The 16271-nt window shown below is 37.6% G+C and overlaps 1 protein-coding gene across 1 annotated transcript in view; it reads left to right on the top strand.

Moving 5' to 3' along the window:
* Window positions 1-13763, top strand: part of LOC107658621 (myocyte-specific enhancer factor 2C-like) — a 39456-nt gene extending 25693 nt beyond the window's left edge. Inside the window, exons 5-12 of the mRNA XM_016447238.1 lie at window positions 5964-6104; window positions 6335-6521; window positions 9024-9071; window positions 11075-11247; window positions 11442-11465; window positions 11801-11930; window positions 12099-12222; window positions 13325-13763. Coding sequence (XP_016302724.1) covers window positions 5964-6104; window positions 6335-6521; window positions 9024-9071; window positions 11075-11247; window positions 11442-11465; window positions 11801-11930; window positions 12099-12222; window positions 13325-13679 — 1182 coding nt within the window. The 3' untranslated portion in view covers window positions 13680-13763. The remainder of the gene's footprint in view (window positions 1-5963; window positions 6105-6334; window positions 6522-9023; window positions 9072-11074; window positions 11248-11441; window positions 11466-11800; window positions 11931-12098; window positions 12223-13324) is intronic.
* The last annotated feature ends 2508 nt before the right edge of the window (window positions 13764-16271 follow it).

Here is a 16271-nt window from a genome sequence, read left to right as displayed (position 1 = left end):
TTCTCTCAGAGAACAACTGACCACAGATGGCTGCGTACTTCAATAAAGCTTAAATCAAATTTGTTATGGTGTCGTTTTCACACTTTTAAGAGAGGAAAGAAGAGTTCTTTTGATTACGTGACTTCTAAAGGCATGCTCCTCTGCACTTCGCAGACTGTTTCTGTCGGCTCATATCTGCCATCTGTTCAGCTATGTAAACTTGAAAACACGGTGTGAAATTCGAGCGTGCAGTGACCTCAGCCCACATTTGGGTCATTGTTCTGATCCGCTCATGCTTAGAGTTTGAAACGCAGTATTTACTGCCCTGTTTTCTTCATCCTCCATTGAACGACATCAGAGGGCGGTTTTACATTCCACGATTAATCTGAACCTTGTTGCGTGAGTCAGGTTTTCCAAGACCCAACGGCTAGCCAACGCAGCACAAAATGCTTCACTTTTACCAAGACTCAATTCTTTCTGAGAGTGCTAATTGTTAGCTGGTAGCAATAACATTTTTGAAGCCCATTTCCAGGTATGCTCCCCTTGATGAGTTCCAGAGACAAAAGCTGTTAATCGACAGGTGAGAGAGGAATGCTTTGTTTCTCACTGGTGTTGCAACTGATCGTAGATGCCGTGGTTGGCCGTTATTGTGGCATGCCACGTGTCAAGTACAGTTCAGTCTGGTGACTGTGAGTGATTGGGGCCCACAAGATCCCATTATGGGGCAACAGTGAGGGGCTTTGTGTTCAGAAGGACTTGATCAGTTATAATTTAACATGAATAACTGTACTGTCCTCTATAGATGCTGCAATGGAAAAACAATACAGCCTGCTTTACATGACTATAAATATAAAGAGATGACATGCTTTTGTGTGATAATATGCGATTATTTACAGGAAGGGCCCAGAGGGAATTCATTCAAATTCATAAATGTGGGGCTGCTTCACCCCGGGAATGATCCTGGTGAGGAATTCTTGCCTCACGTCAGCTGCAAAGAAGTCGGCTGACAGTCAAGCCACCCAAGAACACCAGGGAGCACAGGACGTTCACTTTTTTCAAGCCCAACTCGGTTTTGGGATACTCTTCCGCTTCCTCGCGGTCGGATTGGATATCCACCGGGCCGGTTACTGTCGTAATTATGCTCTCAAGTGCGTTTAATACCAAACACGCGGCGCTTAACTCATGGCAGTAAAAGAGAGGGCCTTTGATTCGTTATTATAGGGTACTGAGAGCATCAAAGAAGGTAAATTACCCAGAGGTCCCCAGTGTGGCATTTTCCAAACGTTGCCCAGCTGCTGTGGTCGGAGCAGCTGGTGGAAAGAGCCCTGGAGGAGGGCCAGACAGTGCCACGCATTGGCCATGCGACCTGCCACAGGAACGGGGGCGTCCCCGCTGGCTCACCCGTATGACTCTAATAGGATTCCGCCTCTTTTACGGTCTGAATCAGTACGGCTTTGGTTTTTCCATCCAGATCCATCTGCTTTTGATAAACCGAGCTTGATATACCAGTGTTTAGGCAGCACAAATCAAGTCTTATTTGGACTTTTTCTGTGAACTGGTAATTTGCCGTTTCCTTTCGCTTCAACATGCGTTTCTGTTATGATACCTGCTGCACTTGTCTGTGCATATGATGTGCCGCCAGTTTTTGTGACTCACTGCTTAAATCAACAACTTTCCACACAGGCAAACATGACACACGCACACATGCAAGTCTGAAGATCTTAGACGTCTTAGTCGAATATCCCTACTGACACGTGAGACAATAAGGCGACATTTCCTTGAACTGCGCTGCCTTTTTGTGGTCACATGCTCTCAGTTTGATTGCTTTTTTGGGTGTCTTGGATGTGGTCTGTGTTGCTGTTGATGGGCAAAATGCAGGAAATGGAAAGAACAGGAAAGACAAGTCACACATGCGATCTCTTTAACGTTTCGATTTTTAGACAGCAATGGCGCTAGAGATTTTTGCATGTTTCCTGCATCGCATATTGTTCAGCTCTATACTTATACTGTATTTTAACTAATCTTATTTTTATGTTCCTCAAGAAAAACATCTAATTCTTAAATGAGACATGAGAGCTATAAAAGAACCCCTTTTGAGCAGTACATTCTTACTGTACGTCAAGAATCGTCTCATTTGTTTCTAATATGATTTTTATTTCTCTTTAGGCATTTAGGAGAAACATCTTATTAAATGAGATATAAATAAGAACCAAGTCTCTTGAGCAATGAAAGAGCAACCTATGAGCGATATACTGTTATTGTATGTCAGCAATTATGAATATATATATATTTTTTTTTTTTTCAGAAGGCATTTGATAAGAAACATCTGAGACAAACTTGGTACTTAAAGGAAACATACTGTAATTGAGAACTCCATTAAGTCTCTTGAGCTATGAACGCAATATAATTTTACTGTAAAGACAATAATTCTCTTTTTAGTTTGTTTTTTGCTTTCTCTTTATTCATTTTAGGAGAAACACCTGAGTTGAATTTGATACTTAAATGAAACATAACTGAGAATTATGCGTTATGAAGGAGCAACCTCAATACGTTCTAAATATATGTAAATTGTCTCATTTGATTTGATTTTTATATATATGCTAAAGCATTTTATGCTAAAGCATTTTATGAGAAACATCTGAGAGTGTTGATTCTTAAATGAAACATAGGAGCTCCATTAAGTCTCTGTATATCAACAATTGTCTCATTTGTTTCTAATTTTATTTTTCCTCATGCATTTGAGGAGAAACGTCAGCAACAAAAAGTTGAGACTTAAAGAAAGTATGAATGAGAACTCCATGAAGTCTCCCGAGCGATGATTGAGCAAACTATGAGTGATATAATTTTCCTCTGGGTTGGTGTGTGCGCCTTTCGACTGCAGTTTCTCAGTCTTTGCTCTTGTTTAAAGTGTTTCCTGACACAGTGGACTGTAATGAGCCTGCTTTGAGGTGAGGCGAGACCACCCATGTGGACCTCAGAGGAGGGTACAAGGTGACGTGACGCCCTCAGTCAGTCAGTCCGTCAGCTGCTGGCCAGCAAACGGCATCAGTCAGCTGTCTCCACACGTTACCACCTGCTACTTCACGCACAACATCATTTCTCCGCTGAAGGTTACCGGTTAGCACGCTATATAGGACGCCATGTCTACATGCGGACAGACTGGGGCTGTCTTTGTCATGTGGGAGAGCGATGCAGCGCTGGTTTAATTAGGAGCAAGTCTCCATAGAGTTGACAAGACTAGGAGCGGAAGGCGCTGATAGCTCTCTCTCCTCTCCTTTCTTCTCCTCTCCACGCTCACACGGCAGCTCACTTCAACTTTAATCATCGCTGAATGCATTTTTTTCACTTGATTTTTTTTTTTACTTAAAGCATAGAAATGCAACAAACTTATATATATATTAAAACTTTTATATGTTCTCATATTCACTTAGGTTAATGTTTAGTCTAAGAATCAATCAACTCAGATGGTTTTCCTACAAGTCCTTTGGAGAAAATTAAATAGATATAAATAGACATTTATACAACAATACTGACAATGGAATGTCAATTAACTTTGTCTGTGTTTCTCTTTTAGAAGTTAAAATATGCATAAATAAGTCAAGAGTTGGTGTACAGTAAGAATATAGAGCTATAAAATGAATCTGGATAGCATATTCCAGATAATTTAGTCTTTGGAGAAATTGTTGAGAAATGCTTGAGTTCATACTGGGATCTCAGACTTATTTTGACAGGTCTTAGCATGATTTGAGACACTGTGGAGATCTCTGTGATAAGACACATGAAGTCCTTTTCCAATGTAAAAAAATCTGACTTACAGGGATAGCTCACCAAAAATGTACAGTTCTGTCATCGTTTATTCACCGTCATGTCGTTCCAAATCTGTTTGACTTTCTTTCTTCTGCAAAACACAAAAGAAGATATACTGTATATATATATATATATACATTTTTGTCTGTAACAGGAAATTATTAAAACATTTGTGTTAATTGAAATAAAGCTGAAATACAATAAAATAAAATATAAATATTAGGTGAAAATGTTGCCTTGGAAACTAAGTGAAATAAGTTTGGAAATAAGTTGAGAAAATACATTTCTAACTGGAAATAAATAAAACTAAAATTGAACTAAACTAAAACTGAAATAAAAATAAATGTAACCTAAATAGCAATATTTTAAAAATAAAAACGACTTCAAATGTCAAAAGTACAAAATAAACTAAAATTAAAATGAAAGCTGTAATAATTTCAAAATATTCATGAAAAAAAACATAATAATATAGAAATAATACTAAAATAGTGCTGTCCATACAGTGAAAGTCAATGGAGACCAATGTTTTTAGGTTCTTGAAAATATCTTCTTTTGTGACATGAAGATGATTAAATGACAGAATTTGAATTTCTGAATCATTTATAAGCAAAAGTCTCCACTTTTCAGTTCTCTATTTAATGTGACTGTCATCTAGGAGAAATAATTGAGATCTTAAAGTCGAGTCACACTCTCGTCGTTGTCCTGTCTTTGGTGTGTGATGAACTGAACAGGAATGCTCGGCTGAGCACGACCCTCCCTCTGTTGGTCTGGAGCAGTCCGTACCGGTCTGAATGTTTAGTCTGCTGATGTCAGGATTTGGGATCCAGCCGTGTTGCTAAAAGCACCGAGCCGGGTCATACTGTGAGCTGAAGGTGTGTGGCACTGGGGCAAAAAATAGCCTTCTACGGCCATCCCTGGGGTTTGAGGCCGTGATTGGCTGTGGCCCAGGCTCCTCCCCTTCCTCTTGAGCCGAGGAGATTTGTTGGACAGGTGCAAAGGCCCTGACAGGTGGAGATGTCTTGAATGAGTGGAATTGCTGTGGTCCAGTGATGTGGATGCTTGCCAGCGAGCGAAACGCTGAGACCCAGCAGAAAGATAAGCCAAACTGCTATGCTGTATGTATGTCACTTTAGATCAGCTTTTACCTTGAATTTAACTCACAAAAACATGGACAATACACAAATAGGTGCATTATTCTGACATGGCCATTAAACACGTAAGATCACACATTTAGCTTTTAGTGTGAGTAATACAAATAGTCTTGTTTTGCCTAAGCAAACTAATAGCTCCGCTAATGACAGCAAAGTGACTAGTGTATGGTTTTATTCCATTTTAAGTCAGCGTTTGCTCAAACTGGATTCTCAAAGGCTTCAGATGAAAGGATTAGGCTCTTCTGAGGAATCAAAGGCTCATGTTTCACAAGCAGGAAAAGCTTTATTTGCTTTCAAATATAGCCCTCGTGTGGTCAAACAGGAAATTTCTCCAGCCTTAAAGGAATATTTGTGGTTGAATACAAGATCATTTAACAGCATCTGTGGCATGTTGTCGATTACCACGGAAAATAATTTAGAAAAAATTACCACAGAAAATAATTTAGACTTCTCTGTCAGTTTGTAATATATATATATATATATATATATATATAAATAATGTATTTACATATTAAGCAACAGATACTGTTGATAGAGCTATATATATATAAATATATATATGATTGACTGATTTATATTGTATTTTTAGTATTATTCTTGTATAGGCCATAATGTTCAAACCATATTTGCTTATTTTATGTGTAGTAATAGTATATTTTTCTATGTTTATTTGATCATTTTTGTTTTCAATGTAATGTTTCTGCACTATGTATTGACACATGTTTTTCCTACAGTGTATTTTTGTTTGCTTCTGTTGTATCTTTTGGAAACCTGAATAAATCAGTTTGGATTAAGAATCAGGAAGATGCGTGTAGATACTTTACTGACACAGATTTTCACCAAAGGATGGATTTTATCGTTCTATTTCATTTAAGCCCAGAACATGCCTTTTCCTTTTTCATCTGTGAACATGTTTCTGTCTTGATGTGTCTTGGGTGTAATCTATAGAAGTATATATATATATATATTAATCTCCAGATTTTTAAGTATTTTTACAGTGTAAATATTTTTGGGTATTTATTTCAGACTCTGAGGAAGAAGGGTCTAAATGGCTGTGACAGTCCTGATATTGATGCTGAAGATTCAGGCCACAGTCCAGAGTCTGAGGACAAATACCGTAAAATCAACGAGGACATTGACCTGATGATCAGCAGGCAGAGACTGTGTGTAAGTGGAGTCAACTTTTCAGATGTCAGAACTGGTGGTTGAACCAATTTGAAATCTCATAATAGCCATATATTAGCAGAATAATTGTTAAACATCCCAAATTTTTATCCACTCACATATTAAATATTTATTTTACAGTAAATTCATTTGTTTTTCAGCATTGTATATGTTTTTAATTTAAAAATTCTGCTTTACAGGGTTGATTGATTTCCATGCATTTTGTTTTATAGGCCATCCCCCAGTCTAATTACGACATGCCCATCTCAATCCCTGTGAGCAACCCCAACAGCCTGATCTACAGCCACCCAGGAGCGTCCCTGGTCAACCCCAACATGCTGCCGCTGGCTCACCCCTCCCTCCAGAGGAACAGCATGTCCCCTGGAGTGACCCACCGGCCCCCGAGTGCAGGCAACACAGGTACTGACCCGCACCGGGCTCTCCACTTTGCCAGGGACTCCGGATTGGAGTATAGTTTCAAATAATGTTCATTTCCACACTTTATTGACATCATTAGAGAGCAGCTCCACTGAGGACCACCAACAGCTCCACTGAGGCTATGAAAACACGCCTCGCATGTATTCAAACACCGCATACAGATCATTACATACGCTCAAATATTTCTTTCAGCCATATTCAGCTGGGCCTGTAATATAAACACTGTGTACTCAGCAGAACTCCTGAGGCTGTCCCAGAGCCGAAAAAAAAAGTGTCTGTCTCGATGGGAGTTTTGGCTGCTTGTAAAGGAACTCCCGGTTTTCAGCGGGCAAATAAAGATGACCATATTTTCCTTTTAACTCCCGTTCTGCGTTTGTGGTCTAGGCTTCATCCAGAGGAAGTTTGGTCAGCTTATGATTTATCAAAACACATTATCCGTACTCTGAGCACATGTATATGGGTGTTTCTTCAACTGTCACAGGGATTGATTTTTACGAAAATATACAGATTTTAGCTTCTTTTTAAAATTTTTGTTATTTGAATGTTATGCCTTCATCTTTTACATTAAAGACAGTGTTTTTACACCTTTTATGTATAGATTCAATCTTAGCATGTGGAAATCCATCCAAAAGATTATTTATTTAATTGTTGAAATAAAATCGAATAAAAAATAGGCATTAAATGGGACAAATAATTTTATATTTCTTGATTTTTTTACATTTATTTATATTTTGTATTTTTAATATAGCTTAAATTATTAAATTTTACAACTATTAACAAATATTAAACAGTGAAAATTGTAATTTAAATGAAGTGTGATTTTATACAAAAAAATTATTTTATATTTTTTATGTAATTTTACAAAATAAATGAATCACTAAATAATACTAATTCATTAAATTGATTACATTATTTTAGATTTATTACATTTAATTAACTACAATAATCTAAACAAAGAGTGAAAACATTTATTATGTGAAAAGTACTTATACTGATTTTTAAACAAATCTTGTGTTATTTCAACCACAACCGTTTTTCAGTTAATAAAAGTTTATCAAACATTTGTGTATTTGTCTACTAAAGCAATGGAAGAACTACCGAAGAAACCGATGGACTTGTCTGTCAGTTTGTAAAAACAAGCAACAAAAAAATTTTGAAAGTTACACACAATTATGCAAACTTTATCCCAATTTTTTTTGTTTATATAGCTTAATTGAAAAACAATTTAAATACAGATAAATATAATGTGACCTTGGACCACAAACCCATGCCATAAGGGTCAATTTTTCGAAATTGAGATTTATACATCATCTAAGAGCTGAATAAATAAGCTTTCCATTGATGTATGGTTTGTTAGGATAGGACAATATTTGGCCGAGATGCAACTATATGAAAATCTGGAATCTAAGGGTGCAAAAAAAATCGAAATATTGAGAAAATCGTCTTTAAAGTTGTCCAAATGAAGTTCTTAGCAATGCATATTACTAATCAAAAATTAAGTTTTAATATATTTACAGTAGGAAATTTACAAAATATCTTCATAGAACATGATCTTTACTTAATATCCTAATGATTTTTGGCATAAAAGAAAAATCTATAATTTTGACCCATATAATGTATTTTTGGCTATTACTACAAATATACCCCAGCGACTTAAGACTGCTTTTGTGCTCCAGGGTCACATATATGTATATAAAGTCAATAAAACGGAAGTATAAGTAGGAAGTTTAAATGAAATATATGAAAAAAGGAGGCCTTTTTATTGCAAAAATGTTTTTGATTTGAGACGTGGTGGAAATGGCATTTGCTTCAGGGACGAAAAAATAAAGAAACTACAGTATTCTCCTGTGATACACATATATGCACCTTTGGATATTAGTAGACAAGTATGACAGCGTGAAAATTCTTAAAGGAGTTTCATTTCTAAAAGTTCACAGTGCCAAAAGAAACATCCAGATATGTGTGTTTAGAAGCTATATAGAAAGAGAAAGAGGAAGGAAGGGGAAGAAAAATGAACAAAGTAGTAGAAAAAGACGGTCTGTGGTGACATACGTGTGGGAAGTGTAATCCTACTGTGGGCTTGTTATTATTGTCTAAAAGATCTATTTTGTGCTCTGGTCAGAGTCCTTCTGACCGCAGCGTCTGTCCTGTCATTATCCCTGGCCCTCCTGGAACAATTTGCTTCGTATTACGGGAGCAAAGCTAAATATGAGTCTTGGCAGAGACCGCGACGTCTGAAACCGCGCAGACTTTTCAAAGGTTTTTCTTGGACGGTGGCATCTTCTCCATAGGGCCGAACAGGGGTCTGTGGGTTCGGATAGACTTACAGATGGGTTTTTTTCACACTGGCTCTCATACATATATCTTGGTGAGCGTTCGAATGTCGAACGGCCTGTCTGGCCGCAGGAAGGAGGCGTCAGTCAGGCGTGGCGTACGTGTTTTGAGTGTCAGTCTTGTTTAATGTCTTCTCTGTCCTATCCTCAGGTGGCCTTATGGGTCCAGACCTCAGCAGCGGAGTGGGCACCAGTGCTGGTGAGAGTCATGTATATTTACCATACGTGTATGTTTGCTGTCTCAATAGACAGACGGAGCCACTTGGTTTGATTCAAAGCTTCCTTTCGCTTGGCTAGTTCCTCCCCGGATATTTATCCAGCGCACCGCTGTAGGATGTCACGGTGAAGGGTCCTTACAGATGGGTTTTTTTCACACTGGCTCTCATACATATATCTTGGTGAGCGTTCGAATGTCGAACGGCCTGTCTGGCCGCAGGAAGGAGGCGTCAGTCAGGCGTGGCGTACGTGTTTTGAGTGTCAGTCTTGTTTAATGTCTTCTCTGTCCTATCCTCAGGTGGCCTTATGGGTCCAGACCTCAGCAGCGGAGTGGGCACCAGTGCTGGTGAGAGTCATGTATATTTACCATACGTGTATGTTTGCTGTCTCAATAGACAGACAGAGCCACTTGGTTTGATTCAAAGCTTCCTTTCGCTTGGCTAGTTCCTCCCCGGATATTTATCCAGCGCACCGCTCTAGGATGTCACGGTGAAGGGTCTTAAATAGTATATTTAAAGAACCGTTTCATAAAAAAACATCCTATGGTGAATTCTAATATGATGAAGCCATCAACACCTTCGTTAGGCGAGAGGAAGCATAACACAACATATTCATAGAACGTCAAGATTTGAGGCTCTGATTCCACCAAAAAAAGGTCCAAAAAAGTCTCAATTATGTACAGTTCGTTAGTGAACACTGTTCATTCGTGAAAGAGATTAAAAGCCGCTTACATTTGAGCCAACGCATGCATGAAAGAGTTTTAGCGAAGCTCACAGAAAATTGACTTTGCACATTGTCACAGCTGTGGGATTGAACTCACTAGCTGTCAACACTATCACTGGTTTGGTGCAGACGACTCAAACAGACCATAATGAAATGCAAATGTTGAAAACTAGAAGTCTAAATTGTCTTCACTTTTTTTTCCCCAAATGCAAGTCTCGGGAAATATCAAAACATCTAAAAGTGATTCTTTGCTAACTGTTGTAAACATCTGAGAGAACATTCAAGTAAAAGTACAAATGTACGTTTGGCATTTGTCATTTTTTCTTCCATAATGTTCATTTTTTTTCAGTTGTTACTCGTGAGACAGTTCTGTGGTGTTACTGTGACTGATGGCAACAATTTAGTGACACCGTCTTGAAAAAGACCACAGATCTAATATTGTAGCTGACTTCGAAAACATGTGGAAACATAAAATATGAAAAGATATAATATCTTGAAAACAACCACAGATACTATAAAATGTGACGACATTATTTAAAAAAATTTTTTTTTTACATTTTAGACAGATTTATCAAAATCTGTGACAGCCGCGAGTCATTCACCAAGCCGTTTTAAGGTTCAAGGATTTTTTATGACCTCTTCAAACAGGAAATAGTTTAAAAGCTCTTTATGATTATTATTAAAGATGTTTTATAACACCACAGAAATAGAATCTTCAGAAGTTAAATTATACTAAAAATATATAAACAAAAAATAAAAAAACATTTACAATTATTATTGTAAATGCTTGTTAACTTTATTATTATTATACAGAAAAGTTTTTATTATTATTATTATTATAACATTTTCCAAAAAATGTAAATGTCTTTGCTGTCACTCTTTATTTATTTATTCATTTATTTTTCACAAAATTAGTAAAGAATGCAAAAAAGTGTTTATCTGTTATTTAGACCAAAACATTGTGTGAATATTACATTTATGTGGTTAAATTGTCAATTATGCAAACGTGGGGACATAGAATCATGATTTGTTGACATCTAAAGCTTTGTTTTTTTCTATTCCACAAGTAATGAAACAGAACTTAAGTATATTTCCATCAGTCTCCATTAATGTTTTGATGATAGTTCTTTCTATATTGTATTTATGAAATGTAAAAATCGCTCTGACATGGTTTACAGCGCTTACTGTAGAATATAATATAGTAAATGTGTTCTGTATGGTCACTAGTGTTAGACTGACACTTCCTTTCTGACTGTCCCATAGGAAACGGGTATGGAAACCACCGCAACTCCCCTGGTCTGTTGGTCTCTCCGGGGAGCATGAGCAAGAACATGCAGGCCAAATCGCCTCCGCCCATGACCATGACCATGAGCAACCGCAAGCCCGACCTGCGCGTCCTGATCCCGCCCGGCTCAAAGCACACCATGCCCTCCATCGTAAGTTTACACAACCATTACAACACATCCAATACCATCGCTGGATGTCAAGTTCAGCTGCAGTTAGGTTGGGATTTCAACCCAGATGACCAGCATTGCCCATATAAAACCAATTCAGACCATCAGATATATGCCATAAAGTTAGATTTTTTTAAGATCTAATTAGCGTTGTATTCTTTTTAACTGCTCACCAGTCGGAGGATGTTGACATGTTGCTGGTAAGTAGTATTAAAATTGCAGTGAAACACGATCATCAAACACCGTCGTTAAAAGTAATAAAAAGAAACAAGTTTTTATGTCAAATGCACACAAAACAGTCTCATTCCTCTGTTGCCAAGGGGACTGCTTTAAAGGTTCCCATAGCAACAGTGGAACTCTGGCAGTGGTGGCTGGATGTTAGATGAGTGCGGTGTGGATGGTAATTACTCGTTAGTGGTCACATGATCTATTAAGCGGTTAGATGGAGCAGATATGACACCACCTGCATATTTACTATTTGCCAAGATTGATTTAATTTTGTTGCTGTTGTTTTAAATATATTTCTTTCCCACAGAACCAGAGAATAAACAACTCCCAGTCGGCCCAGTCTCTGAGCACACCGGTGGTGTCTGTAGCCACGCCCACTCTGCCAGGACAGGGAATGGGCGGCTACCCATCAGCCATCTCTACCTCATACGGTACAGGTGAGAAGCTGCTCAGTTAATCTGAACAATCTGAAGAGTCTTGATTACACCACCAGGTGGCAGCATTGACTCAATATTCTTTGAGCATCTTGCTGTTGCAGTAACCCTGAAGATTCAAAGCCGTCTATATGCAGTGAGTTGAACAGAGATCTTTCTCTCCCCTTCTAGAATATTCTCTCAGCAGTGGAGACCTGTCCTCTCTGTCCGGTTTCAACAGCTCGGCTTCTCTTCATCTGGGTTCGATGACCGGCTGGCAGCAAAACATGCAGCATTCTGGTCTTGGACATCTAGGGTGAGCAGCATCACCCTCACCCGTGCAACCCAAACACACTGGATATCAACTGTAACGCTCACTATAACCACAGAAAAATCACTGTGTGCATGAGCAAAGCATCAGATCCTAATGTAATTTATTAACATTCATAATTGATCAAGAATTAGAATCATTTATTAAAATTCCCCATTTTAAATAAAAAAGGTAAAAGTAATATAATTTAAAATAATAATAATCTCAAATTCATGTGAATATTTTCAGTTACATTTTTCACAATCTGAGATTTTATTTTTATTACAAAGCAATGTTCTTTGAGCATCTTCCTGTTGCAGTAACCTTGAAGATTGAAAGCAGTCTATATGCAGTGAGTTGAACAGAGATCTTTCTCTCTTTTCCTTCTAGAATATTCTCTCAGCAGTGGAGACCTGTCCTCTCTGTCCGGTTTCAACAGCTCGGCTTCTCTTCATCTGGGTTCGATGACCGGCTGGCAGCAAAACATGCAGCATTCTGGTCTTGGACATCTAGGGTGAGCAGCATCACCCTCACCCGTGCAACCCAAACACACTGGATATCAACTGTAACGCTCACTATAACCACAGAAAAATCACTGTGTGCATGAGCAAAGCATCAGATCCTAATGTAATTTATTAACATTCATAATTGATCAAGAATTAGAATCATTTATTAAAATTCCCCATTTTAAATAAAAAAAGGTCAAACTAATATAATCTCAAATTCATGTGAATATTTTCAGTTAAATTTTTCACAATCTGAGATTTTATTTTTATTACAAAGCAAAAATGTTCTGCTCTTATATAAAAGAACATAATACAGAGTCTCAAATTCATGTCAGTTTTTTCAGTTTAACTTTTTTTACTTCAATTATTTAGCTGATAATATAATTTCTCATAAAAATATTTGTATTAAATCCCAAAAATGTAATTCGCTGTCTCACATTTTTGGACTTTACTATTTGAAAAGTGCAGACGAATCATTAAAACATGGGCCTTAGAAAAGAAATCGTTTGGGTTAATCTCTCAAAAACTGGGGGAAATTCATTATTTTTTGTGGATGCGTTTTTTCCTCGGCCTCTAACTGTGTCTTTCCTCTCCGCCCGCAGGAACTGCACCAGCACACCGTTATGTCAGAGCTCCACCCTCTCGCTGCCGTCCAATCAGAGCCTGCACATCAAATCCGAACCCGTCTCTCCTCCCCGAGACCGGGCCGGAGGCACCGGCTACGCTCAGCCTCCGCCACAGCCGCAGCCAGCGTCTCAGCCGGGTCAGCTGCGGCAAGACGCAGGCCGCTCTCCGGTCGACAGCCTGAGCAGCTGCGGCAGCTCGTACGAGGGCAGTGACCGCGAGGAGCACCGCATCGACTTCCACTCGCCCATGGGACTGCTGAGACCCTCTCAGGACGAGCGGCATAGCCCGTCCGTCAAGCGCATGCGTCTGTCCGAGGGCTGGGCCTCGTGATCGCGGACGGCTTTTCTATGCAAAGATTTCACTTTAGTATTATTATATTTGTTTCTGCAGAGTGTGAGTGCTACATCAAGTATTAAAACTGATATATATATATATATATGATAAAGGGGCGGGTGGGTGTGTTTGTGATTTGGGGTTGGGGGCATGGGACGTGCATCGCTTGTGCCACGTGTGGGGAAAACTAAAAAAAAAAAAAAAAGGATACATGCAATTTATGCAGTGTATACAAGCATACAGGATTAAAAAGAGAAGTCTGGTACTCTTGTTTGGTAAAGCTACTTTTTAGTTTCAGTAATATATTATGCATAATTAAACTATTAATAGAGGCATTGATGTGTCTCAGGGCTCGTACAAGTAATATTCCCGTGCAGACCGGGGCCTTTATGCTCACTTGCAAATGTATGTTATCACAGACGTTGTTGTGTTGCAGGTTCAACGTATTTATGTAAATAGAGAACAATGAGGCTTTTGGGTAAATGAGCCTGCCAGGATTTGCAGACTTATTTACGATTAACGGCGTGAGAGAGAAAGCCATCACACACCATTTTAAGACTAACCCGGGCCCGGGGCTGAGGAGTATACGCCGTTTAGAGTTCTAAATGGAATCGGGAAGTGTTCTAAATACACAAATTCTCTTGTAAATGTTGTTGATATTTCAGAGCTGTGTTAACAACGTTAAAAGTTCTCCTGGCCATGTATTTCCTATCCCCGGTGGAAGAGATGTTCACCAAGGCAGCATTTATTTGATCAAAAATACAGTAAAAACAGTAATATTGTGAAATAATATTACAATTTAAAATTACTGGTTTCTATTTGAATAAATTTTAAAATGTAATTTATTTCTGTGATGCAAAGCTGAATTTTCAGCATCATTACCTCAAGTCTTCAGTGTCACGAGATCTTTCAGAAATCATTCTGATATACTGACTGGTGCTCAAGAAACAATTCTTATTATTATCAGTGTTGAGAACAGTTGTGCTGCTTCTTATTTTTGTGGAAACCTTATAAGGTTTCAGGATTCTTTGATGAATACAACGTTTCAAAAGTAGCTATATAAACAATTCAGGCTTTATAGAGTTTTTTGTTATTTCTTTAATTCATCAGGTTCAGACTTTGCTGATTTTTTTCTTTTAGATTGCTAGAATTTGATTAGTATTTACAGTAATAGCAGGTCATTTGTGTAATGTTTATTCACAGACATCTGTTTTCGCATATTATGTTGCGAAACAAAAACATGTTTATTAAATGTTTTAAAAACTTATTTTTTTTTCTTGGTTTTACAATGTTAAGGGAACAATTACATTTGATAATTTTGCAAACATTATTTAAAAGCCATTAGAAGAGCAACCAAAAACGTATTAGAAGAAACTCTTACCATGAATGATGCATAACTGACGTTTTGAGCGCATTATGAAAGACCATATAACTTGAATCGAACATTCTATTAACGTTACTTTGAGTGAGCATTTCCAGAAATGCCTCTTCGGCTGCCTTAGAACAGCCTAAGCTGAGATCTTCAATTTCATATTTAAAACATAGTCTACAGTAAACTGCTTATGAGATATTTACAGAAAAACATTTATGAAAATACAGGCTCATAGCTGAAATTGGTGGAAGGTTCTGGTAAACTGTGATTCTGTGTTTGCTTTGATGGAGTAATTCCCACCTTATTTTTTTCTAAGTCTGCAGTTACATCAAATGCTCTTTTTGCACGAAGCTAACATCATTTTGCAAGGACAAACACATTTTCGAAAACATTTATGGTTCTTTTACACATCTTTATTGTTGTAAGACTGAAAATGACTTTCAACACCTTTGATGAGTTGATGTGTCGTGATAATCAGACAATTCATCATCATAGTACATGAGGGCAGGAAATAATTTTTATTTTTTTTGGTTCTAAATACATCCGGTTAAATGAAGAGAATAGTCCATGTTTGTATTTGCATCTGAAGCACTCAAATATCGCGTTTGTTTAAATTAGAATAGGCTAGCTGTTGAATCATTCTTATTTTTTATAATATTACAAATATCATTCGGGTTTGGAAAGATATCGACATCTCAATCTGTAAGAGCACAATACACTCAGACAAATCTTCCGTAAAATTAAAATAGACGAAATTAGTTATCACACATACTGTACGTGTGTGAGCTGAAATAAAGCAAGAAAATATCTATCACTCGAAAGCACGAGGAAATTAATTAGCCTTAATTAGGCCAATTCACCATAATGCGGTTTGATATAATATAAATAATTGTTTATGCCATTAAAATTGGCACCAAAAACGACAAAACAAAAATCATTCCTTAAATAGCCTCCCGCAATAAAACATATTTTTGATCATACACAACAGCCAGTAATTTCTTCTGTAATCATCTTTATTTTGGGAATACTCAAATACATAGAAATAAAGTACGAACACATCAATTAGGTTTTAAGCATTGTATATTTTTTAGACCTATGATTAGACAGATAGACAGATAGATAGATAGATAGATAGATAGATAGACAGACAGACAGACAGACAGACAGACAGATAGATAGATAGATAGATAGATAGACACTTTATTAATGTAATGAAG

The sequence above is a fragment of the Sinocyclocheilus anshuiensis genome, unplaced genomic scaffold (genome assembly GCF_001515605.1).
Source record: "Sinocyclocheilus anshuiensis isolate Anshui unplaced genomic scaffold, SAMN03320099.WGS_v1.1 scaffold343, whole genome shotgun sequence".
NCBI lineage: Eukaryota > Metazoa > Chordata > Actinopteri > Cypriniformes > Cyprinidae > Sinocyclocheilus > Sinocyclocheilus anshuiensis.
Note: the sequence above shows the minus strand (reverse complement) of the source record. Positions and strands in the feature narration are given on the sequence as shown.